Here is a 26,159-nt window from a genome sequence, read left to right as displayed (position 1 = left end):
TTTGAAATAACTTTTGATAAATAATTAACTGCCTTAAACGTTACAAACAATAATAATTTAATTTAAAAAATTAACAAAACAATTTTTTGTTTAAATTAAAAAAACATACAAATATTCTTTCTTGACTATGTGCAATTACTATTTTATATAAGATAGTTTAGTATTCTCTATATCTTATGGAAATTCAAGTACATTCTTTCAACAAGTAAATTAAATATTTTTAAATATCTTAATTGTAATGTAAAAAGCAATACGTAATAAACTTTTTCAATTATATTTAAAAAGCAATATAATTATAAATATAATAAAAACAATGTAAAAAATTTGTAAAGAACAAGCAAATAAAAAATTTACTCACTCAAAATGAGTGTAATAAAAGTAAAAATTGAGCCTGTGCACTTCGAGTAATTTGCTATTCTAAGAAAGAGTAAAATTGTGCTTTATAATGAGTGAAATCGCACTCCATTTGAGTAAAAGAGCACTCTTTTTCGAGTGCAGTATATCAATGTCAATAGAAATGAATTATATCACTCTACAATTTTGAGTGAAAAATTTCACTCTGTTAGAATCATTAATCAGTCAATCTTTAGAGAATCGTGATTCATTATAGCTTAGAGTGAGATCGTAGAACAGCCGCTCTAAAAATTTGTCACTTCTACCATATGAGTAGGGGAGACCGGGGCTAGAAGTCACACGGGTAAGTTGTTACAAAGCTTATATCTCACTAATAAATTGAGTGGAATATTCTTCTTTATAGTGCTCCTATCGCGTACGTTAGTCGGGTGTACGAAATAGCTCGTCGCTTTCAAAAACATCGCATGTGATATTTACGAGCACTTTTTAAAAATTGGAGGTTGTGAGTAAATTTTTCTTGCCTTTATTTTTATTGTTCCGTTGGTTTTTGGAATTACTAGTCGTAATTTCCTTTTGGTCATAAGAAATATTATAGTTTTAGATTTTAGATAATTTTTCCTGTATTTAGTTAACCGTCATTGCAACATAAATTTAATTTATGTTTATAAATATAATCTTTGTTCAAAATGACCGTTCAGGGTAAGATATCTCAAATGAGATGGGATTCGAAGTTTATGAGAATTATTATTCTTTTATTTACTCAAAGTTTATGAAAGTATTACAAAGTTTATAAGATATATATTACAAAGTTTATGAAAATTATTAATTTTTCGTTTAATTCATCCTTCGTTTAATTATTAAGTTAAATTTACCAAAAACTGGCACTAACTTTAATAAAATATTAAAACAGGAACTATTTGTCGTATGTTTCCTCTATACATGAAAGATACATGACAATCAATCCAGAGTCATGTGACAACTATAACCCTGGGTATGGGGTAAGTTGTCACATTTTCGCGGTTTTGCTTATAATTAAATAACTTTTTTGTGCATAAATATTTACAAGTCTAATATTTTTTTTCTTACACCTAAAGGATGTAGCCACATTATAAAGTAGTATACAACATTATAAAATATTGCTAACATTTTTGTTTATATCAGTATTTAAATAGTGTGGCAACTACCCCCGGTCTCCCCTACCCACATTTACTTAAATTAGAGTGACAATCCTCTCTTTTGAAGTGACTATCGCATAACTCTGATATATTAGTGACAAAACTACTCTATGAGATTTAAAGAGTAGATTTATTAAATATTTGTCGATTGTAATACAGTAGGTACATATTTAGTTTAATTTTTATTTTGAGAAATATTTTTTCAATTTTAATGTAGGTATATCTGAATAATAAATTTCTTTCGCCAGTATATAGAATAACAATTAAAGTAATTTAAATCGACCGTGACTGGCAATAAATAACGTCTTTTCAATATGAACATTGAAAAACTGTGAGCCAACTTGGTTTGTCGGATTCACACAGCACTTTTTATAGATATATCTATTACAAATAAAAGAAATAAAAATTGCAAGCACGGTTAAAAGTGCATTTAATCTAAAATAGTGTCTCGCGCATTTTGTCTTATCTCTTATCACTCACAGTTTAATATCATGTTCCATCTTACATAAGCGTTTCGTATATTGAAAGACTTCTGATATCGTATTGACACACGCACTAGTAATACCTATATATAGTTTGAACAATGAATATACCGCATCGATAACGCGAGATAATTTTTAACATTCTATATTATTTTATCATTATATGAAATTTTATCGTTCTTCTTTTTCAATCGTTCAAAAACCTTCTCTTTTCAATCATTTTTAAATAGATAATTCAAGATATAATTAAAATGTATATGAGAATATTCTTTATGTGTCTAATATTATAGTATAATCTCCTTATAGATTGAGTCATTTGTGCTAATATATATTTGTTATTAATATAATATTTAATTCAGTAAAAATTTAAATACAAACTGGATGAGAAATTGACTCGAATTAATATAATAATTTAAAGTTTATTGTATATCTCTAATTATATTTAGATTTCTAAATAAACTATGTAAATATAATGATTTATAATATTTAATAAAATCATTATAAAATTAATTGTAAGTTTTTTCACAAAAATATTACGAAATAGAAACTGAAAAGTCAACAAATTTAATAATTAAATGATTTATGTAATTTGCATGTTTAGAAACAATGACATCGGATGTGAATTGTTCAGCTGTGACCATTAGATCCACTGGCGTAATTTTGCGACGCTTATCGGCGGCGAGAAAAGCAGCGTCGGCGATCATTATATAAGCGAGTCCGATATATGGAGCTCGCGTGCATAAAAGCGCGCTCCTTCTCGTACGCTGTCATCGCTTTTATTTCGTCGAGCACGTTGCACCGGCGCGACGCGACGCGACGCGACGCGACACACGCTAAATTTGTACTATATAAGCGCAGCGGCGCGGCGAATTTAATTATAGCTGCCTTTAGAGAAACGAAACTCCGGGATTCGCGAATACGCGGAGAGACGAGTATCGGTCTCGGCGAAATGCGCTTGTAGGTGGCATTCTTTAAACAGCGATTCCCAACCGCTGGCAATCGTAAATTCCAAGAGGAAAGAAAAATGTAAAAACTGCTAATTTGTAATAGAATATAAAAGAACAGAAAGTTATTGATATAGGAGTTAACTTTTATATTGCGAGTAATAGATTTAAATACCTGCAATTTTAGATACATGTATTCAATTATTGTTTAAAAAAGAGAAATATATATATCTTTATGCTTTAAATGTTATAAAAATCTTTAAATTAAAATCTAATTCATGCAGCGTACAATCTAAGATCCGTTATATTATATAAATCAGGAATTATTAGGTTTTTCAATTTCTTTGTTTCAAATTTAATATGTATTTTTATTATTATGAATTATTTAATATAATAAAATATTATTTTATTCTATATAAATTCTTTGTAATTAAAAAAATAATCTATTATATTAACTATATATATACTAAATAACGTAAAGAGAACTTGTATCGATTAAAATAGCAAATTAGTCAGACTAAATTGAGTGTCTCTGGCATTCTCGTCCGTTGACAAAGATGTTTTCAACTAGATCATCGACGTCTGCGATACAAAATGTTTCGGAGACAAAGAATAGGAGTATATTCTTTTATTTAAACTTAAATTCTTTTTTTTTTTTATTTGTATTTTTTTATTTTTATTCTCAAGTATCTTATTTATGGTTAATTTATCAAAACAATTTTAATCCTAAATTAAATTTTCTATAATTTATAATAATTAACGTGTTTTACATATTTTATAATTAGTTTTGTTTTCAAAAAATGTTAACTTCAAGGAGTTCAGGCATTTCTTACGGTAAAGAACCTCTTATAAAGGATTTGGCTGTAATAATTTTGTCATCTACTTATTTCTTTATTTATTACATAATTTACTGACAAAATAAGATATTTTTTCTTGTTCTAAAGTACAGTGTGCGGCGTCGCTGAAGAACGTTATTAAAACTACCGTAATCGACCTGTAGGCCAGGTGAACGATGCAGGTGCGACCGAGGGCAGCATGGCTACCGTACTCATAGTCCGTTTTATTTTAGCGAGATCTTTCGATGCTTAAAATTTCATTTCCACGTAAAACCGCTTATTAGCGGACACGTCGTGAGCGATAATGTCGCTTTACGTAATCTTCGCGTATTAACTCGACGATTTATTGTACAGTGTAATATATTCGCGAAGATTCTGATTCAATATGTTATATGCAATATTTACGTGTCACATACGTGTAAACAACTGCGTCACTCTCTAATCGCATTTCTCGAGGAAATCTTGCACTGATGCACTACGATTATCATTGAAATACGCTTGTCGAGTTTATTTATGATAATTGTCCACGTCTTTTTTTCTTCGTATTAATTTCACTCTTTCTAAATCCAAAATGAAATACATCAACATCGTAATTTCTTATGCGATGTTTATATATATTCGCGCGCGCGTTTGCGTATATTTGTTTTTATCAATTCTTTCTCTATCAATTTTGCTTCTATACTTCTTATACATTCATTGAATATTTAATTCCCGTTATGAGCTGTTGGCGAAAAATTCTTCACCGTTTAATTTTATGTCTGCCAAAATCTTACCATCGATCATTAGATGAATAGGTATTCAGGCAATGGAAAGCCTAATCGAATACGTGTCACAATGCACGATCCCTTGGATATTTTTCTCGCGAAAGGTCCTACTGTAAGGTATGCGTGATGACGAAGATAACAAGGACGATCTTGGCGAGGTCGATTAGTCACGAAGTGCTTACTTGTTATCGCGATACGCGTCATTGTTCTTGGTAATTTTGTTGCTCGACAATCTCGGAGAGAGAGAATCGTATAGATGACTTCTATAATCCGCTTCAAAAATCGGCATGAATAAGAAGGTCGAGATGACGCGGTCGATCATCCAGCCATAACTCGCAGCAAAAATTATTATTAGCGCAGCATCAATAAAAATACTATTTTATTACGTTTTAATATCATAACTTTTAATTGTTAGATTTAATATACAAATTTTTAACTGTTGTCTAGGTATAAGTACTTTGAGAAAAAGTGATTTTTTTTTTAGTAGAACAAGGTTTTCTTCCACTGTTTTGGGAATATTCAATTTAAAAAGTTGAGAAGAAATTATAAATATTTTGTTATGTGACATAAATAATATCTAGAATTTCTAATAGAATAAATGATTAGAAGTTGGCGTATATGTAAGAATTAAGTGTATATACGTTTAATATTGTCTGCAATCTAAAAGTAGTGCTCCCGAACGAAGAGAGATTAATTTTAGCATTTTAAAATATAGTTTTGCAAGTCAAACATTAAAAAATGTGAGGATTGATTCAGAACATGTAAATATTTATACGATATATCTCATGGGGTAGACGTAGCGTGCCTCCAGATGGGACACATCGTCGATTCAAACCGATATCTCCACCAAGAAGTGTTATGTAAGAACCGCCTCGTACTGGCCGTGAACTTAACGGCGTCGTCGTCGTGATCGTCGCAGTCGAACGCAAACGCTTCCCTTTTCACGCACTTTACGCACACGTCCGGTGCACTCGGATATGCACGAAAGAATATACCTATACGGACTTCAATATTCAACTTAGTGCTTTTTATCACAGAAATATACAGTAAATAACTCTTATTAGAACAAAGAGGAAAAAAATGGATGGCATATTAACGATATATGTATATAACGATTTAATTAATTTAACCTACTTATTAATTTAAAAATAAAATAGATATGCAGGAATAAAGTTTAAATATCTATAACTACATTTTTTTGTTTTATTCTTGATATAACTATTAGCCGATTTTTTATATTATTTCTTTTATCTTCGAGTCTCCATAAAGTTATTACGTTTAAAATAAATTCAGTATGGTAATCAGTATAGTATTCAATATATTCTACTTTCTTTGAAAAAAATTATAAATATATAATGAAAGACGGAAATTAAGAGATAAACTCAGTATAGAGATAAAGTTCGACCCTTTCTAACTCTCAATAAAAAATCGCGAATCTATCTTTGTAAACATATAATTATAGAACTGTTGAACAATTATCAAGTTTATATCTAGAAATGTATCATTCGTTGACCTATCTCACTATTTGCTTTTGCTTATAACAGTATGTAACTCAATAATTTATTTTTAACTTTTAACTGTTCTAAATCGTATCATCTAACATGTATGCTTAGATAAAAACTTTGTAAGTAATTTATAATTAGAAATTAATCAAAATTAGTAATATACATATATATTAATTATAACGAATAACATTTAATGTCAAACTATCTTTTTTAAATTTAACAGTATAGGATTTTAGATCTAATTAGTCTTAGGTCTAACAAATAAAAGTAAATAAAGATTTACAATGTTGTTTTTTATATAAAAAGTTTAGATTTTAATATAATTATATTCATATTAAATTATTTAAATAATAAAATTGTTATGAATATAACCAATAATCTATTTTTAAGTAAACTTTCCCTATCTGCATGAGATAAAACTACAAACTACTTAAGATACTTTTCGTGATAGTGCTGATAAAAAATTATTCAGTAACTAAAATTCTTCCACGTACTCGGAGCAGTTAAGGATTAAACATCAAACACAATTCCGATCTCTGATGTTCTGTCTTTAACGCAAAAGTTTACATTTGTTTTTTGAGAAATAAATCATTTCCACATCTCTTCTCACCTTCTCAGACGCGATCTTACCAAAGAAACATTATTCCAACATCTAGATATCCAGATATCCACAAATCAGCAATTCTATTCTCGAAATATTGTATATTCTAAATCCTCGGTGCTCTAAAAAGTTCAGCCAAAAAGCAAGAAAGTTGCCTATAATTTAATAAAATTTTAGATGGTTTTAATATAAAAGTCATTAAAAGTTTAGTAAAATTGATTCAAATCAAAATAATAAGCTTTTAAATCTTTATAGAAAAAAGTAGTAATATTTTGTCATAGAAACAATTCTTTACTTTTTAAAATATTTAACCAATTAGCCAATTAAGCTTGAAATTCTATTGTTAATATTAATTTGCAAATGTATACATTATATGTATATAAAATAGAAAATGTGAGCAATATGTTGTTTGATTGATTGTTTTTTGTTTTTTGTTACAAAATATAAATTTTTGTTATAAAAATATTTTTACAATACAAAAATTTTATTAATATAATTTTACATAAAACTATTACAACATTATTTATATAAAAGTAATTTATTTAATATTAGAAAATATAAAAGTGCAATAAATAGTAACTTTCTATAAAATATTTATAATAAAACGGAAGTAAATTTTCAAATGTCAAAGAGATTGATTAAAATTTAAAGTAACAGAAAACAGATGTTTGGAAATTGATTACACCGTTACACCGAGGTTAATAATCGTAGTCTCTTCTTCAGCTTGGAGTGATAAAAAATGATCTGAGAGTGAGGAAGAGAATGACGGAAAGAGCACATGAGAGAATAAATCTTGTTATTAGAAAAGAAGAGAAGCAAAATATACCATGATTTTCTTTAATGTTTATTGATTAATTCCTAAAAAACTGAAGCGAAAGAGTCATGTGCATGTTTTTTAATAAACTGCAACGAAAACTTATTGAAATTAGCAAAATAATTTTATCGGACTTGGCGCGATTTCCAAAGAAAGATTAATTTGTTAAAAATGGCTCTAATTGGTAGATTTTAGTGAATAATTAATTACGCTATTTAATAAAAGTGTTTATTAAATAGCGTTATTAAGTTTAAATACGTACGCACACAGTAGGGTAAATAAAAATTTTTCTTTTTTTCTCTTTTAAACTTGTCTTGTGTGTGCACTGTCCATTCTTCTTTTATTTCATTTTGCTAGTGCATGAATAAAAGTATATTATTAACATCACATAAATTTTGAAGGAATAATTATTATGTCTAGACTTAATATTACTACAACAGAATTTTGGAATAATTTCGTCATTTATTATAATTTATGTTTTTTTTTTTCGTTATTTTATAGTATTTTTATACGAATTATGAATAAATTATAATTTTCGACACATGCTTTATAACAGTTTTCATAAATGTTATAAATATATTAAAGATTTGTCCAATATGTTTTCTATTCTACTTCTATTAAAACTTTTATTTTCATATATTTGTTATTTATTTCTCTAGCATTTAATTTTTTGAAATTAAAATGCAGCGAGAATTCACGTGTAGGTAAATAATATAAATGAAATAAAAAATAATGTAAAATTATAATACTTATAGATATTATCTCCTAAATGATATAATATGAAAATAAATCTCCGAAATTTTTCCGATATGAAGTTTTTTCTCTATTATTCACAAGCCTTAATTAATTGCTATTTAAAAGACTGCCGATTCCATTCATTGTCGCAGCAGATTTGGCTCTGTTGCTACCTTTTATACATATATCCGTACGTGGACTAAATCCACGAATACATTGCGTACTTTAAGCGTACTGGTCTACCTGTATTAATCCAGATAATGGGAATGTGGTCCTTTCGAGGTGTGATTTTTTAGCGCTAAACGTTCGTGATTTTGATTAAATCGAGACAGATTATAAAATGCAAATGATAAACCAGTATACTTTGAGTTTACCGACTTGCCTGAAACGTTATTCAGATTAGGTGTTTCGTAATAATCTTTATATAACCACATGTTGTTACCCTTTGCTCACGAATAGAAATGAATTAAAAATGGTAGCTGGATTTTTTAAGAATTGTTTCTAGTGTTATTAAAAATGATTGCTTTTTTGATACAACTCCGGTTACTAACTTATTTATTCGGTTACAACTAATTTATTTTATTTAAAATTGAAGTCATGGAAGCATTTGGTGACAAACGCATCAATGAATTGTGATATTTATACGATACGTCAAAGTGATGAGCAACATGATTCAAATAGAAAATATTAAAATTTGATAATTGAATCTTTATAATTCATAGTCATCACGCAATATTTAGATATTGTATTTGTCCCACGCACACATTGGTATATATTACATCTCTATTGTTACCATTAATGTATTACTTATTAGTCGCTTTTAATCTTTTCTATTTTAATATAAAATATTTCTTTTTAAGTTACATTTTTTTCTACTTTTTATACAAAATAAAACACTAGAGAGAGACTCCTTAAAATATGTCTAAAAACATAAAAAAATATTTTAAACACTTTTGCAAAACTCACTTCTGTGGCTAAAATTTCTAATATTTATCTAATCTTATTAAATGTGTCTCAGCTGGGGTCTCAGCTATTCTTAAAACAAATTTCTTTATCCAAACTAAATATTATAAGTTTATTCAAGTATATTAACTTGTGGAACGGCACATGTTTATCACTGAAACAAACTTAGACGAAAAATTATCTTCCACAAAAGCATCACTAATCCGTAGTTGTCTGGATTCGCGTAATCAGTAAAAGTCTTTTTTCTATCCTACGCAATAGACTGAGAATTTTAATCGCACATCGTTTTACTGATAAAGAGTACAGATACGTTAGATATGTCAAACGACTTAAATACGACGAAATATTTACGAAATGATATACATAGATGCGTCGTAAGAAGTGATAATTGTTATTTCCCTTACCGAGATGGACCGCCAGGTTGTATCTCTCGAGCGCCTGACCCAGGTGACCCTTCCTCAAGAGGATATCACCCTCGTGCCTCGCCCGACTGGCCTCCGCTTCTCGCGGCCACCATCTCTCCACGAGTCTTTGCACTAGCACATTCGTTTCACTCACCATAGCGATTTTAAGCCCGCACACGCGACAGTTCTTCGACGGATCCACGCAGTTCCTGCAATACGTGTGACCGCAGCCGGCGGTCACCGGTTGACAGAGGGTGCCTTCGCACAGGGGACACGCGAAGGATGTCTCGAACCTCCGTCTGGAGCTCGTCCCGACGCCGACCATATCCTCCAGGAGCGCGGTCGCCAGGTGTTTCAGTCTTTCGGCCGGCACGGACATCGCGGCCGAACACCTGGAATAGATCTCGATGGACTCCCTGACGCGGCCGCACTTGACCAAGGAGTCGCCGTAGTCCAGCAGCACCTCGTAGCTCGATCCCTGCTGCTTCAGACATCGTTCGTACAGCTCGACCGCCAAGTGGTAGTTGCGGGAGGTGAACGCCTCCTTGGCGAGCTCCGTCATCGCGAGCGCTGCTCCTCGTGCGTCACTCTTCGGGAATGAAAAACGCCGTGTATCCTTTCACGACGCGTTTCCCTCTACGAGTAACTCGCGTACGCGCGTCAGACGTATCTCTCGATAAAAACCGCTCGATGCCGGTTTCGTGCTGTTGAAGACGACGTACATCTTTTATAGAGATTACGAATATTACGTGGGGTTGCGCGACACGGAAACACGGTTCACCGGAAATCAGGAATACGGTTGCACGGTCACGAGTCACTTGACCCCCTCAGGAACAGATTCACCGGCGATGATTCACTTAGCGGGATTCACCGGGAATCGTCGGAGCGACACGCAGAGAGTTTGACAGTTGGCTGTCCACGCGTGCTGCTCCGCACGTTAACGCGCGCGCGAGACCGCTTCACACAGCACGCTGGCGCACTGAGGACTGACGCCTCGGCTGTCATCGGTCGGCCGAGCCACTGTCAGAGTCGGCCGCTCGGCGCTCGGTCGACCGTCAGCAGGGGATGGTGGTGGTGACGGTGCTGGCGGCGCGGGCGGCGGCAACGGTGGCGGTGACGGCGGCGGTGGAGGACTGGAGGAGTGCAGCCGCCAGAGCCGCCTCCTTATTCGAGATACGAAGCCAGCGCCACGCGGCTTCGGATACACCACGGCTTGGTTCGGGAGGTCGCGGAGGGAATTACGGACCACGCTGCACGTAGCTTGAGGAGCGTGTTGCCGCTTTACTTGCCATCTGCTGAGCCGACATACAGTCCGAATAGAATTATGGCCGTTTACATCCGTGATGGAGCATATAGTATAGCGCCATAAACCAGAAGAAGAAGAAGAAGATGCCGCTTTACTTGTACCGTAGCGGCGTGTCTGCCACGGCGCGTAGGTGTTGTTGCCGCACTCCCGACGCTGCTCCCACCACCCGGCGAGGCAGCGTCGTCCAGCGAACCTCGTCTCTTTGTCTGCCGAGTGCCCCCTGATCTCCGGCCCTCATTATTGAGCAAATTGTTATTGTCATGTGCAACGGTGTGACGCGGTGATATCTTTCTACCGTTCAGAGATTTCGTGGAATAAATCCGTGATTTTTGTCTATTTTTCTCAAGCTTCTTTATGTCACGTTTTTGATGTTACGGTTGATAAGAAGCTTCTTGCTTTATCTACGGATTTTATTGGTCCAGGGAATGATAAAAATCGTAATCGTTTCTCTTTTCTAAATTTTTTTTAGTCTTTAACTGGTCTTTGTAATTTATAATGAATAAATTTTACGCTTAAATTATCCTTGTAATTTATAGTAATATAAGTATAGTTCTGATTATTATTTATCGTTATTTTGATTTTATCTACCTGTTATAAGGCAAACAAGTCTTCGTTGCTTTTATTTATTTTCCCTATTTATGAGATAGTACCTATAATTCCACATTATAGGTACCATATATAATACATGAAGCACAAATTATATATACATTGAGAAAACAAATTTATTAATTCCAAGAAATATTTAGTCCGATACGTTCAACTAAACATTTTAGTTAGTTAACTAAACATTAGTTGAATTAATTAATTCTTGATTAAAGAAACTAAATAAATTGTTAAAACAACTAATGTTTAGTTAACTAACTGAAATGTTTAGTTGAACGTATTGGACTAAATATTTTTTGGAAATATTTTTTTCTCAGTGTAATAATTTGCACTTAGAATCTTTTCATTTTATTTCTGTGAGGACATAAAATTTATTTAATAAGCAGAGAGTCTGTTTATCAAAATGCTTCTTTTAATATCTTTAAAATTGTTTAAGTTTATAAATCTGCTGAGTTAAAAAGGACCACACTATTTTCTTATCACGTACGATTATATAAGTATCGATATATCACTTTAGAATCCAATAACGTCAGTGGTTATCGGTTAGTTCAGCGACGTATCAAATCGCTTTCATTCCCCATTAATATCCTTCACATCCTCGCATCCACTCTTGTCACTCTTTTCATGCCAAGATCCAATTACAAATGGTTTTTTATATCATCGAGTTTCGTATAGCGAATTTTATTCGAGATACCTTCCCGGACACTTGTTATAACTTTAGCTCGATCGGGTTCTTCTAACGGGAATGGTCTTGCCGGAATCACGTCGGATGTGCGCAAACTGTACGATGGCACATTTCAGGAAGAAGAAGCGTGATTGCACTATCGATGTATAGCAACGTGGAGCAAGAATGACAAGTTTTTTTAACTAATAAAAGTCACTTTTCACCGGCAAGTGTCGATCTTCTGATATCCAGAGTTCTCACTAAACCTGAACACAGTAACTCTGTCCTGAGATATCCCGCTTGTCTGGTGCGTGTAACGCATGTGCGTAAAGGGAGTACGCAGACGCCACAGGACCGCTCTTCGAATCGAAAGGAGAGGGCTGAACTGCGAGAGCAGCAAGGGAAAGGGTGGCGAAGAATGAGAGATCAATATAGCGAGTTCACGGGGTGATTAACCCCTTGCACTTACCGTCTATCTATGGAGTGTTCTCTTTTGCGGTATCAAAATTTAAGAATAAATCGCTTTGAAATTGATTTTTCCTAAGCAAAAATTTTGAGACTTTAGCAAGAGATTCAATATAAAAAATCGTACTCTTATTGTAAACTAAGTGTTAATCAGTACATATTGATATTTTATTATTTGAATGCTTTTAAATGGACTTTATCTAAATAGTAGTTATTTAATGCTTGGTTGAAAAAGTATTTAATATAGTAGGTATGTGTATAAAGTTACATTAAATCCACAGCATTAATTTTATTTAAATAATAAAAGATGTTTCATCAAAATGATTTTTATTGATCTAATACTATAAATCTAGGGATCTAATTTCATTTAATTTTTTTTATATATTTACGATTTTTTAACAACTATTTTACGTTTAGTAGTGTACTGTATATAACGCAATCTAAATAGTCTTATCTATTCATTTGCGATGGATAGATCACAAGCAATATAAAATAAATTAGATCTAATATTAATTCGAGAGAGATTAGATCGTTATAATGTATTCGTATTATAATAACAGACAGAAAATATTTATTTATGTATATGTTTCTCTTTAAATCTATCAATATTTAAATTGATGCAGATAATGATTGATGGATTAGATCTATATGGATTTATACAATCATAGCGATTCATGATACTAACAATTCACGAATTTCTAATGACATTATGTGTAAATAGATGCTTAGATTAAACATATAAAATATCAAGTGAATGTACCTACTTTTTTGTTAAAATGTAATTTGATACGTTTATTTTTAAAATAAAAACTTTAATTAATATAAAAGTATCTAATGCAACAATTTTATGCAACGTGTATTCAAATATAAATATCAGCATTGCTGTCATCGAGAAATTCTTGATATTTTATTTATCATTCGTGAATGAAATTGATATATCGTTGCCAACCGATAACGCATTGTATATATATTTTTTTTTTTTAGCAAAGTTGAGACATTACGGTACATATTTTAATAAATAAATACAATAATAAAAATAATAAAATATTTAGTAATTAATAAACCTCTAATCGATAGACGCTGATAGCAAAAAGCTTATTACTAAGCTTCCGGATGATGATGTATTAACATCTAATTTAATCAGAATGATATACAGATATACCTACATGCCATTCATTACATGCGCATTTACGCAGTGCGATTCAATTGCGTTCGAAATTATGCGAGTAATCGTTATGCTAGGATGTGAGGTGAACTGTCAATAGCCGGAATAACAAACGCGCGTATTGATACTCTTACGTGATTGCTTGAGATATTTAGAATTTAGATTATGCGTTTGTCACGCAGCGGGTAAGCAAAGCATAACAAATGCGATGACGTATTTTGTTATTTAACAGCGGAATAATGTTGAATAAATCAATAAACGACTAGACACTTATAAGTAATCAGGACTTATAGATTATAAGAGCATCGATAAAAATTAATGGTTATTAAATGCTTATCGTATTATTCTAATTTGTTTGTAATATATTCCCGTTTTAATAAGTGGAAGTATCTTTCTGCTGAATCTGAAGTGACACACTCTTGCTCGTAACAGTTTTCTGCAACTGCTTTGCATTCTACGAATAAATTTACTTCCTAATCAAGAGATGTAACTAGCGGGGAATTTTGATGATACATGGGAAGATATACTGTGTATATTTATTTTTTATATTGTTATGTAACAAAGAATATTAGTGTTTCTGCGAATCAATTTTTGCAAACTGTGTTATATTAACCGCATTTAGTAAGAACTTCCGATTGCAATATAAATAAAATATAGAAATAGAGAAGACTGAAGAATATAACAAAATTAAAAATAGACCGATATCTTAAAATTTACAGAAGTTAAAGCTATCACAGACATTTTTCTAAAAATTAGGGACCTTTGATCGCGTATAAAGCTGAGTCTAATCAACCAAATCTTAAAGAATTATATATGAAATAGGGGTAGAAAAGACTGAAAAATATAATAAAATTAAAAATAGATCGATATCTCCAAATTTGCGGAAATTAAAGCATAAACAAACATTTCTGAAAAAAATCAAAATTTTATTTAAAAAGAACCCCTTGATTATTAGCAATTTTTATTATTTCTATTATATTCTTCAGTTTTTTCTACCCCTATTTCATATATAATTCGTTAAGATTTGGTTGATTAGTTTTGGACTTATAGAAATTTTGGTAAATTTGGCACATACACACACACACACACACACACACATACACACACACATACATACATACAGACATTTTTAAAAATTGCAATTTTTCGACGTTTTAGAACATTCTGAACACATTCAGAAAAACAAAAAAAAAATTTTTTTTTTACGAAAACAAAGCTTCCTCTATGAGGAAGCAAAAAATAAGAATGTCACGTATAAGGCGATAGGATATAACCAATTATTTACTAATTATTTATTGTTAAATGACCAAAAATTTATGGTTATTTAACAAAGATTGCGAAAGTATGAAAATCAATAGATAGGACCATTTAAATTGAATTAATATAATTTTACTTTTTATATAAAATGTTGAATTTTTTTAAATACAGACGTTTTAACGCACTATTTTTTTAGTTTATTTAGATAACCGATTCTAATAATTAACTATAAATAAAAAATAAAATACTAAGCAAATAACAGTTATATATTATAGAGAAATTATAGAAACTAAAGTAATATTTTGTTATATCAGAAAATAATTATGCTTTTAACTAATGTATATAAAATAATATATAAAATAAATGTATATTAACTAATGTATATTAACTACTGTATTTCAAAAGTTTACCAATTAATGTTATTATCCGGCTCGTATATATATACTTATTTAAATTCATAATGTAGATACTTTTCAGAGTGATTCTAAAATTTTCCATGTAATTTATTTTCCTTAAGTAATTCTAACTAGTTGTATACCGATATGCATAACAAGAGATAGTATAAGTACGCGTCTGTCGCATTCTAGCGCTTCGTACGATTTCGATAAACACGGCGATCGTCACAGAGAATGCAGAGGAAAAACGTCTCGTCTCGAAATCCGAAAAGCCGCGCGCGCTTAATCTCCAGCTGCATACGCGCGTTTATCTGCTATCTTATGTAAGGTATTTGTGCCGTACAAAGAGTCACCTTTGCCGATCGCAAAACAAATTGTTAATCATCGAAATACGGCGTATCTCGCGCCGTTACGTAAATGGTTTACACACGGTCGACGAGGCGCGCCGCAACCACACGTCGTCGTACCTGCTTCTTTTGGCGAAGGAGGCACTCGGCGAATTTTGCAACGCAATCTGAATCGTCCGTCTCGTTGATGGTTTTCAATAAACTCGTAGACCGTAGCCTCTAGCGAATCTACGTCTTTGTTAATATTTTAATCTCACTTTTGTGAGTTTATGTAAATATTTTAATTTCGCTCTTGGATAGAAGACGTAACGAATAAAAATAACCGGCGTGTGATTATGTTATCGACGTTTATTTAATCGAGCTGAAACAAAAAAAGGAAAAAAATGGTTTCAAACTTCAATTAAATCAATTTTAAAAATCTTCTTAATATATATTATCAGTTTCTGCAATACAAAGTAAAATTTTATAAATGTATCTCAATATTTTAAAACTCAAAAAATGTACATTATAATTTTTTAAATTGCCTTGCAATTAGTAGAAAATACTGTTTGTAATTCTTTATAATAATTTTATTCGAATTCTATACAATATAGAAAGTTTTATATTTTTATTATTCTCTTCTGTTTTGCAAAATATAGCTCCACCTTTTATTTTATGTAATACAGATATATTTTACATTTCATTTGTCTTACATTTTATTTGTTTATTTGTAAAGTTATAGTCGACATTTTCAAAAACTATACGGTTACTGCGAAAAGCTCGTCGCGTGCGCTGACATAACTTACAATTAGTCGACCTACCGCGCACGTTATTAATCATCGCGTTTCGCAATTATAGGCACCTTACCGAGTCGCACGTTTATTAGAGCGTTGAGCAACACTTAAGGAGTTCAGTACACACGATTGAAAAGCGCGGATACCGGCTCGGATTCCTCAATCAGCCGGATACACACGACCGAAACGTCTTGCGGATACTCACTGGTTGCGCCATTTCGCAAAAATGTGGTTAGAACCGCTTCGAGAGAAGCCGCGGTTTTAATAGCTTATATAAGGCCTTTTCAGCCGATTAATTTGCAAAAAAAATATTAATTGCTATTTACGGAGTTATTGGAAAAAGAGAAGAATTTTACGCGTTAATATAAACAAAATGTATCGACTTTTCGTGTTCGCGATTAATAGTGCAATCGATGATATACAACTTATACTTATATTCCACAATTTGTTTTAAACTTAAACCATTATTCAGATTCTTCTTGCTACAAAATCCACTCGACAAAGCCGATTTGTTTTGCATTTTATCATTTTTTCTTGTTGTTCTGTTAGATCGACTATTAGAATTACTATTGTAATTATTTTTTAAAAGAAAATCCTCATTAATTTGTCTAAAATTACATGCCACGTAATATGATTGTTATATAAACGTTTTGCGCTAAATGATGATTTCCCGACTCTCGTTATCAGCAGAACTTCGCTCGAATAAAACGCCGAGACGCGATCGCGATGCGATGCATCGGAACGTGCGATTTGCACGCGCGGATTTGCACGCGTGTGGCACGACCCGACGACGAGGACAGCTGCGAAACGTGGTTGCGTAAACGCCGTAAACGGGACTTAACCGCGCAAGAACCGAGAGCAAGCGAACGAGGGGCGATGGTGCGGTCTCGCAAATCGGCGGGCGTCGCATAAAGCAACGCGGCATGACTAAAAATAAAGCAGGCTCTCGGTAAACAGTGAGCTGCTTTATGTAATGAATGAGCGTGAATCGCGCCCGTCGCGCGATACAGTGGGGAGCAGCGTGGCGCGATGCGACGCTATATAGCATCGGCGGACGGCGATACGTCTGTCGCGGGTCGCGGGACTCGCGAGAGTCCGTATCTAGTGCGGTGACGCGATGCACCGCAATGAATGATCGGATTGCGAGCAGCGCGCGTATACTTAACAATAAGTATGGACGGATTTTCCTCTTACGCGACAATTACGAGAAATAACTTATAAAACTCTAACGTCTTTATACATGTATCAAGTGTTCCGTGTGCCAATTTCCGAATGATTCATGCTAATATGTGATTAAATCACTCGTTATTTTAAATGAGATAAAAGACTTATTCTAAGAGTAATAGACTTGAGATCAAATTATCCTAATCAAATATATGACAAACATCTTGAATCATTTCAAATATTATTTAAGATCAAAATAATTTTTAAAAGTTTTGAATATTAAAAGAATTTTTAAAAATCTCAAATATATTGAAAATTTTAAGTCTTGAATATGTTGAAAGTTTTAAAAATTTTATATAATCTCTAAAATATTGTAAAAATATATATTTTTTTTGAAGCACTTTGTTAATATTGTTTTAATTCATTTTTTTATACAAATATAAATAATTTCATATTTTTAAAATTTTTTAATATTTTAAATATTCGAATATTTTCAAGATTTTTAAATGTATTTCTTAAGACAATTTCAAAGTTTTAAGATATATAAGATTTTTCAAGAAATGGCTTTGGATAACATCTGAAGTTGTAATATAAATTTTTATATTACATTGAATTATTTAAAAATGCTCAACAAAAGAATTTATCTGTTACAAATTATAAGATATTTTATATAAAAATGTAAATTATATATAACAACATCTGCAACATTTGCTAATTTGCAACAAGGAAAGAAAAAAATTGATTTTAAATTTATTGTTAGATTTAAAGCCCGTGGCTAAAATGTCATATGATAATTTTAAAATTTATATCTGTATGATGTAAATAAACTATATGTTTTTTTACTCTAATAATAAATATAATAATAATAATAATATTCCAATTTTATTTGTGTTAAAAACGATAGTATCTATCTTCTTATGTAATTGTTAAACGTTTTACGAACATGGTTCTTCAGATTTAACGATATATATATATATATATATATATATATATATATATATATAATATATGTATAATTATATTCTAATGTATGTATGCATATGTATAAGATTTGATCGTGAGTTGCAAGAATTGATCTATATTGATGTTACGCCAAAAAACCGAATTTAATCTAAGATCGACAGTTAAATGCAGTTCTAGTTGTCATTTTAATGTAGGTTAACTGAGCTTTCCATGAACTAAAATTCACATACCATGATATAACGATGGTTACGTATTGAAGCGTTGGAGCGTAATGTTTCACGGAAGTTCGGTCATGCGAAAGCTCGAGATTTATGCCATCATCAAAGCCGACTCAATATACCATCACTCTTTTCATGCAATTGTGTATTTGTAGAGAGTATAATTCATTGGCTTCTCTAAATACTTCTCTATAATAAAGCATGTTGAACGACATAATACCGAGTATTCTATAAAAAAACGTTTAAACAAATTTATTTTCTTAAATATACAGATTTTATCGCCCAAGATATTATGAGTGTTTTAGGTATTTCTTGCATTTATTATATATAATTAAAATTACAGTAGATTTATTTATTTAAGTTCAGTGGAAATTAATTTAATACTTAAATTAAAATAAATTTATTTCACACGATTGCATGAATCGATTTTAATTTCTACTATTTAATATATTATTCAAAAGTATCTATGACATGTTAGGCTTTCATATCTCTGTTTTTAAGAAATTGCATGCAGCTATGACTTCAAAATGCTTATATCGGACTGAAACGGAGTTAAAATTAAACGCGCATGAGATGTAGTTTTCGTTACGTAGTTAATTATCAGTGATGTAAACCTGTTTACGAGACGACACATTCATTTAACTATAACTATATATATTAGCTATAAGTATTTCGTTGCCGAAATTGAGAGCCAAGTTAGCCAAGTACTTTTGTATTTTTGACTATTATTGTTACACGCGCTGGTAAAAAATTGAGTCATTCAAACTCAGGAATTGAATTGCTTGCTGATATATGATCGGCAAGTCTTTGTAGTTGAGCACATGTAGTTGAGCAATTGTTTGTCAAAACTGCAACAAATTTTTCATCTCCGTTATAAATGCATAAGAATGAATATATAAAAGCATGCTAAATGTATATTGTAATATACTGTATAAGTACAATGTACACTTGTCGAATATACTTACGCGTATTAGCAATATTAGTAAAAGATAAATACTGATAATTGGTAGAATAATAGATATGGATAATGATCTATGTGTGTTCACAGACAATAAATTTAATATTTACATTTTAAATTAATTACAATTGTTTACAATTTAGAATTTAATGCAGAAAAGTGTTATCAATTAAAAAAAAAGTTATTAGTACTCATCTATATTCTTCTGGAAGTCTTAAATGTAGCTGTAATCACAAAAAATCTCAAAAATCAAAACGATAATATATCTGCATTATAAGCAGCTTTATATTGTAAATGCAAATAATAAAATATCGATTAAAATATTTTATGCAATACGTACATGGAAAGTGCCCCATTACGCACGCTACGCGTGCGTGATAGACCACTTTCCAGGCACTTGCAACATAAAATAGGGAGTGTAAGCCGTGTGTAAAGATGAAAATTCCCGGGTGCGGAGTTTACGCACGAGCCGAAGGCGAGTGCGGTAACCGCACCCGGGAATTTTCATCTTACCTCACTTGTTACACAAATAACTATTATATCACACGTGCGTGGAAAGTGGCCCATTACGCGCGCGCCATCTGTGCGACAAATGGCCAATTCCCCACGCGAGAAATTCCCCACTCAAACCCGTGCGGGAATGAGATATTCTCACGCAGTGCGGGAATATCTTATTCCCGCACGGCCTCGAGTGAGAAATCTCTCGCGCGTGCGGAATCGGTCATCCGTCGCACACATAACGCGCGCGCAATAGGCCACTTTCCACGCACTTTGTAATATAAAATAGGATGTGTAACAAGTGCGGGAAGTTGAAAATTGGACACGTGTGCGGAGTGGACGCACGAGCCGAAGGCGAGGTAAAAATTCATGTTTTTTTGCCTTCGGCTCGTGCGTCCACTCCGCACTCGTATCCAATTCTCAACTTCCCGCACTTGTTACTCGCCTTCGGCTCGTGCGTCCACTCCGCACTCGTGTCCAATTCTCAACTTCCCGCACTCGTTACACAAATAACTATTACGGCAGCTGCGACATTCTCAAGTAAACTCTACTAGTAAATATTTACAAAACTTTTTTAACCGAAACTGTTCCATTTTTTCATTATAAAGATTATTATTATTATTATTATTATTACACAGAAATGGAGACAAGGTCTCGCACTCGGTCAACGGCCAATGTGGTACAATCTCATGTGTAACGAACATGATGCAAAAATATGCAGCATTTGCGCGTCGCAATATAATTTTTTTTTCATGTGTCTATTTTTAATCAATAAAGTATTCTTTCATGCATTTTCATTGCATTTATTCAACAATTTTTACCGATTTTATACAAAAAAACATGAATTTTTACCTCGCCTTCGGCTCGTGCGTCCACTCCGCACCCGTGTCCAATTTCCAACTTCCCGCACTTGTTACACAAATAACTATTAACTGAAGAATGACTATTCCAAAGATTAAACTTTTATATTTATGTGATGAGGATTTACTGATTTGCCAATGATTCATCAAGTTTTATAAGCTATATTTCAGGATTATTATCATAATACTTATGTAATTATTTATATTTCTAACAAAGTTTATAAAAACATGTTTTCTACCTAATGTTTCTAGTCCAGTTATAAATCTAGTTACCTACTCTTATAATGTTGTACAAATGAAATATAGAGTTAGATTGATTTGTAAAGCGCTTCGTTCTGTTTGCCAAATACTATTCTGCCAACTTGGCTTATGAATCTAGCAATTGTTTTAAATAAAGACTATTGTATTATTTTATTAAGCAAATAATTTAATAATATAAATTATTAATTTATTAAATAAACATTTATTAACGAATGTTATGTTGGCTAAAAGTTAAAATCAATATTTTCGATATCTTTGACACATTAAATAGGTATTGAAAGTATTATATTTACATGATTCAAAAAATAAGATAGTTATAAACACATTTTTAAAATTTTGTTTAATATATGTATTAAGATCATATATTGTACCACATACCTACATATGCGTTTTATAAAAAAAATTAATTTACTGTATAATACATCAAAAAAAAGGTAAAAAAATGCGCCAAGTACACGCATAGTAGTACATATGTATTATGTTGTTACCTCGAAAAAAACAAAGTGGTAGTATTATACCTCGAAATAACACCCTGTACATATTGTTTATACAATGCGTAATACTGCAAAAAGGCGTGATATGCTAGACACATCGCCCACACCCACTCGCTCGCACATACACACCAGGCTGACCTAATTTTGAGGTCTAGCAGCGCCAAGTTTTTTGACAAGAAAAATTTATGTATTTTAATAAAATATTTTTATTTTTTGTACTGTTACCTCTGTAATTTTTTGCGATGCGATTAAATCTTTTAAAATACATATATAAATTTTGTATTTAAATACCTTGTATTCCCTTATTGGGTTTAAATATTTTAATAAAATATTTGTATTTTGTACTGTTACCTCTGTGTAATTCTTCATGATTCAATTTTTTATTCTAATCGAAGAAAAGCAGTAGTAATATTATACCTCAAAAAAACCTAAGTAACAAGTGGTAGACGTAATCTTTGTATCTCGAAAAATATATGTTCTCTGTAATTGGCGCTGTAATTTAAAAAGAGATATCATTTCTTTTTTGTAATTGTAATAATAGATCACTTGAAGCGCGACTCATTTTTTGATAAGGTAACGTAATTTTGTGATGTGTATCACTTGAGTAATAATTTTTTGGAAATAAAAATAATACTGCTTAGGTTTTTTCGAGATTTTTGGAGATACAAAGATTACGTCCACCACCTGTTACTTAGGTTTTTTCGAGGTATAATACTACTACTTTGTTTTTTTTTTCGAGGTGAAGATACTACTGTTTAGGTTTTTTCGAGATTTTTCAAGATACAAAGATTTCGTCTACCACTTGTTACTCAGATTTTTTTAAGGTATAATACTACCACTGTTTTTTTTTTTCGAGATAACAACATATACACTACTATGCGTGTACTTGGCGCATTTTTTTACCTTTTTTTTGAAAAAAGTAATTTTGTACGGATATCACGCCTTTTTGTAGTGTCATATAAGACGTCGGCGTTAGAAGTAGATAGAAAAAGAAGTATCTTAATAAAAAATTTTCACATTTGGACTTTGCGTCGCAATATCTCCGCTCGTAGGGCACGGAGCGGGATATTATAAGAGAAACCCCCCCCCCCCCTAATTGGACCCCAAGCTATCGATCAAGCCTACTTAGAACTTGATCCGTTCACTCGTTATTGAGATCTCAACATCTCGGGTACTCGCAACCCGTCGCGTCGCGTAAAAAAGTCACGGTCGGTCTCGCTCCGCGTGTACTTGGCGCGAGACACTACCGTGTCTCTTGATTCTGCCGCTAGGGAATTTTTAAGTCGATTCTTATGAATCAAGCTTGAATTCGATGTCTAGGTGTCCCAGGTTGCCGATGACGAGGTTCACATAGTGCGCTTCATAGTTTTCGGTAGTCAGGTGTATTAATACCTTGAATTCGATGTCCACGTGTTCCAGGTTGCTGATGTCGGGTTCCAGATAGTGCGCTCTATAGTTTTCGGTGTCCAGGTATAATAATACGTTGAATTCGATGTCTAGGTGTCCCACGTTTCCGATGACGAGGTCCACATAGTGCGCTCCGTAGTTTTCGGTGTCTACGTGTATTAATACCTCGAATTCGATATCTATGTGTCCTACATTCAGATTTAAAGTTATTAATACACCTAGACACCAAAAACTACAAAGCGCACTATGTGGACCTCGTCATCAACAACCTGAGACACCTAGACATCAATTTCAAGATATTAATGCACGTAGACACCGACACCGGAGCGCACTATGTGGACCTCGTCATCAACAACCTGAGACACCTAGACATCAATTTCAAGATATTAATGCACGTAGACACCGACACCGGAGCGCACTATGTGGACCTCGTCATCGGCAACCTGGGACACTTAGACATCGAATTCAACGTACGATTACACCTGGACACCGAAAACTATGAAGCGCACTATCTGGATCTTGTCATCGGCAACCTGGGACACGTGGACATCGAATTCAAGGTATTAATACACGTAGACACCGAAAATTACGGAGCGCACTATGTGGACCTCGTCATCGGCAACCTGGGACACGTAGACATCGAATTCAACGTACGATTACACCTGGACACCGAAAACTATGAAGCGCACTATCTGGATCCCGTCATCGGCAACCTGGGACACGTGGACATCGAATTCAAAGTATTAATACACGTAGACACCGAAAACTACGGAGCGCACTATGTGGACTTTGTCATCGGCAACCTGGGACATCTAGACATCGAATTCAACGTACGATTACACCTGGACACCGAAAGCTATGAAGCGCACTATCTGGATCCCGTCATCGGCAACCTGGGACACGTGGACATCGAATTCAAGACATTAATACACGTAGACACCGAAAATTACGGAGCGCACTATATGGACCTCGTCATCGGCAACCTGGGACACCTAGACATTGAATTCAACGTACGATTACACATGGACACCGAAAACTATGAAGCGCACTATCTGGATCTTGTCATCGGCAACCTGGGACACGTGGACATCGAATTCAAGGTATTAATACACGTAGACACCGAAAATTACGGAGCGCACTATGTGGACCTCGTCATCGGCAACCTGGGACACGTAGACATCGAATTCAACGTACGATTACACCTGGACACCGAAAACTATGAAGCGCACTATCTGGATCCCGTCATCGGCAACCTGGGACACGTGGACATCGAATTCAAAGTATTAATACACGTAGACACCGAAAACTACGGAGCGCACTATGTGGACTTTGTCATCGGCAACCTGGGACATCTAGACATCGAATTCAACGTACGATTACACCTGGACACCGAAAGCTATGAAGCGCACTATCTGGATCCCGTCATCGGCAACCTGGGACACGTGGACATCGAATTCAAGATATTAATACACGTAGACACCGAAAATTACGGAGCGCACTATGTGGACCTCGTCATCGGCAACCTGGGACACCTAGACATTGAATTCAACGTACGATTACACATGGACACCGAAAACTATGAAGCGCACTATCTGGATCTTGTCATCGGCAACCTGGGACACGTGGACATCGAATTCAAGGTATTAATACACGTAGACACCGAAAATTACGGAGCGCACTATGTGGACCTCGTCATCGGCAACCTGGGACACGTAGACATCGAATTCAACGTACGATTACACCTGGACACCGAAAACTATGAAGCACACTATCTGGATCCCGTCATCGGCAACCTGGGACACGTGGACATCGAATTCAAAGTATTAATACACGTAGACACCGAAAACTACGGAGCGCACTATGTGGACTTTGTCATCGGCAACCTGGGACATCTAGACATCGAATTCAACGTACGATTACACCTGGACACCGAAAGCTATGAAGCGCACTATCTGGATCCCGTCATCGGCAACCTGGGACACGTGGACATCGAATTCAAGATATTAATACACGTAGACACCGAAAATTACGGAGCGCACTATGTGGACCTCGTCATCGGCAACCTGGGACACCTAGACATTGAATTCAACGTACGATTACACATGGACACCGAAAACTATGAAGCGCACTATCTGGATCCCGTCATCGGCAACCTGGGACACGTGGACGTCGAATTCAAGGTATTAATACACGTAGACACCGAAAACTACAGAGCGCACTATGTGGACCTTGTCATCGGCAACCTGGGACACCTAGACATCGAATTCAACGTACGATTACACCTGGACACCGAAAACTATGAAGCGCACTATCTGGATCCCGTCATCGGCAACCTGGGACACGTGGACATCGAATTCAAGATATTAATACACTAGACACCAAAAACTATGAAGTGCACTATCTGGATCCCGTCATCGGCAACCTGGGACACGTGGACATCGAATTCAAGGTATTAATACACGTAGACACCGAAAACTACGGAGCGCACTATGTGGACCTCGTCATCGGCAACCTGGGACACGTAGACATCGAATTCAACGTATTATTACACCTGGACACCGAAAACTATGAAGCGCACTATCTGGACCTCGTCATCGACAACCTGGGATACCTAGACATCGAATTCAAGCTTGATTCATAAGAATCGACTTAAAAATTCCCTAGCGGCACTTTCTGCCAAGCGTAGAGAACCTTCTTTTCCGTTGACTTCATATATATTATATCAAGCTTGATTCATAAGAATCGACTTAAAAATTCCCTAGCGGCACTTTCTGCCAAGCGTAG

At 33.6% G+C, this 26,159-nt stretch overlaps 1 protein-coding gene across 1 annotated transcript in view; it reads right to left on the bottom strand.

The window, feature by feature from the left end:
* The window catches only part of LOC139810550 (LON peptidase N-terminal domain and RING finger protein 3), a 63,712-nt gene extending 52,433 nt beyond the window's left edge, over positions 1 to 11,279 (bottom strand). The window contains exon 1 of the mRNA XM_071774200.1: positions 9,578 to 11,279. Coding sequence (XP_071630301.1) covers positions 9,578 to 10,139 — 562 coding nt within the window. The 5' untranslated portion in view covers positions 10,140 to 11,279. The remainder of the gene's footprint in view (positions 1 to 9,577) is intronic.
* Between the last annotated feature and the right edge of the window lie 14,880 nt (positions 11,280 to 26,159).

Source organism: Temnothorax longispinosus, chromosome 3 (genome assembly GCF_030848805.1).
Source record: "Temnothorax longispinosus isolate EJ_2023e chromosome 3, Tlon_JGU_v1, whole genome shotgun sequence".
Taxonomy (NCBI): domain Eukaryota; kingdom Metazoa; phylum Arthropoda; class Insecta; order Hymenoptera; family Formicidae; genus Temnothorax; species Temnothorax longispinosus.
This window is presented reverse-complemented; position numbering and strand designations above follow the sequence as displayed.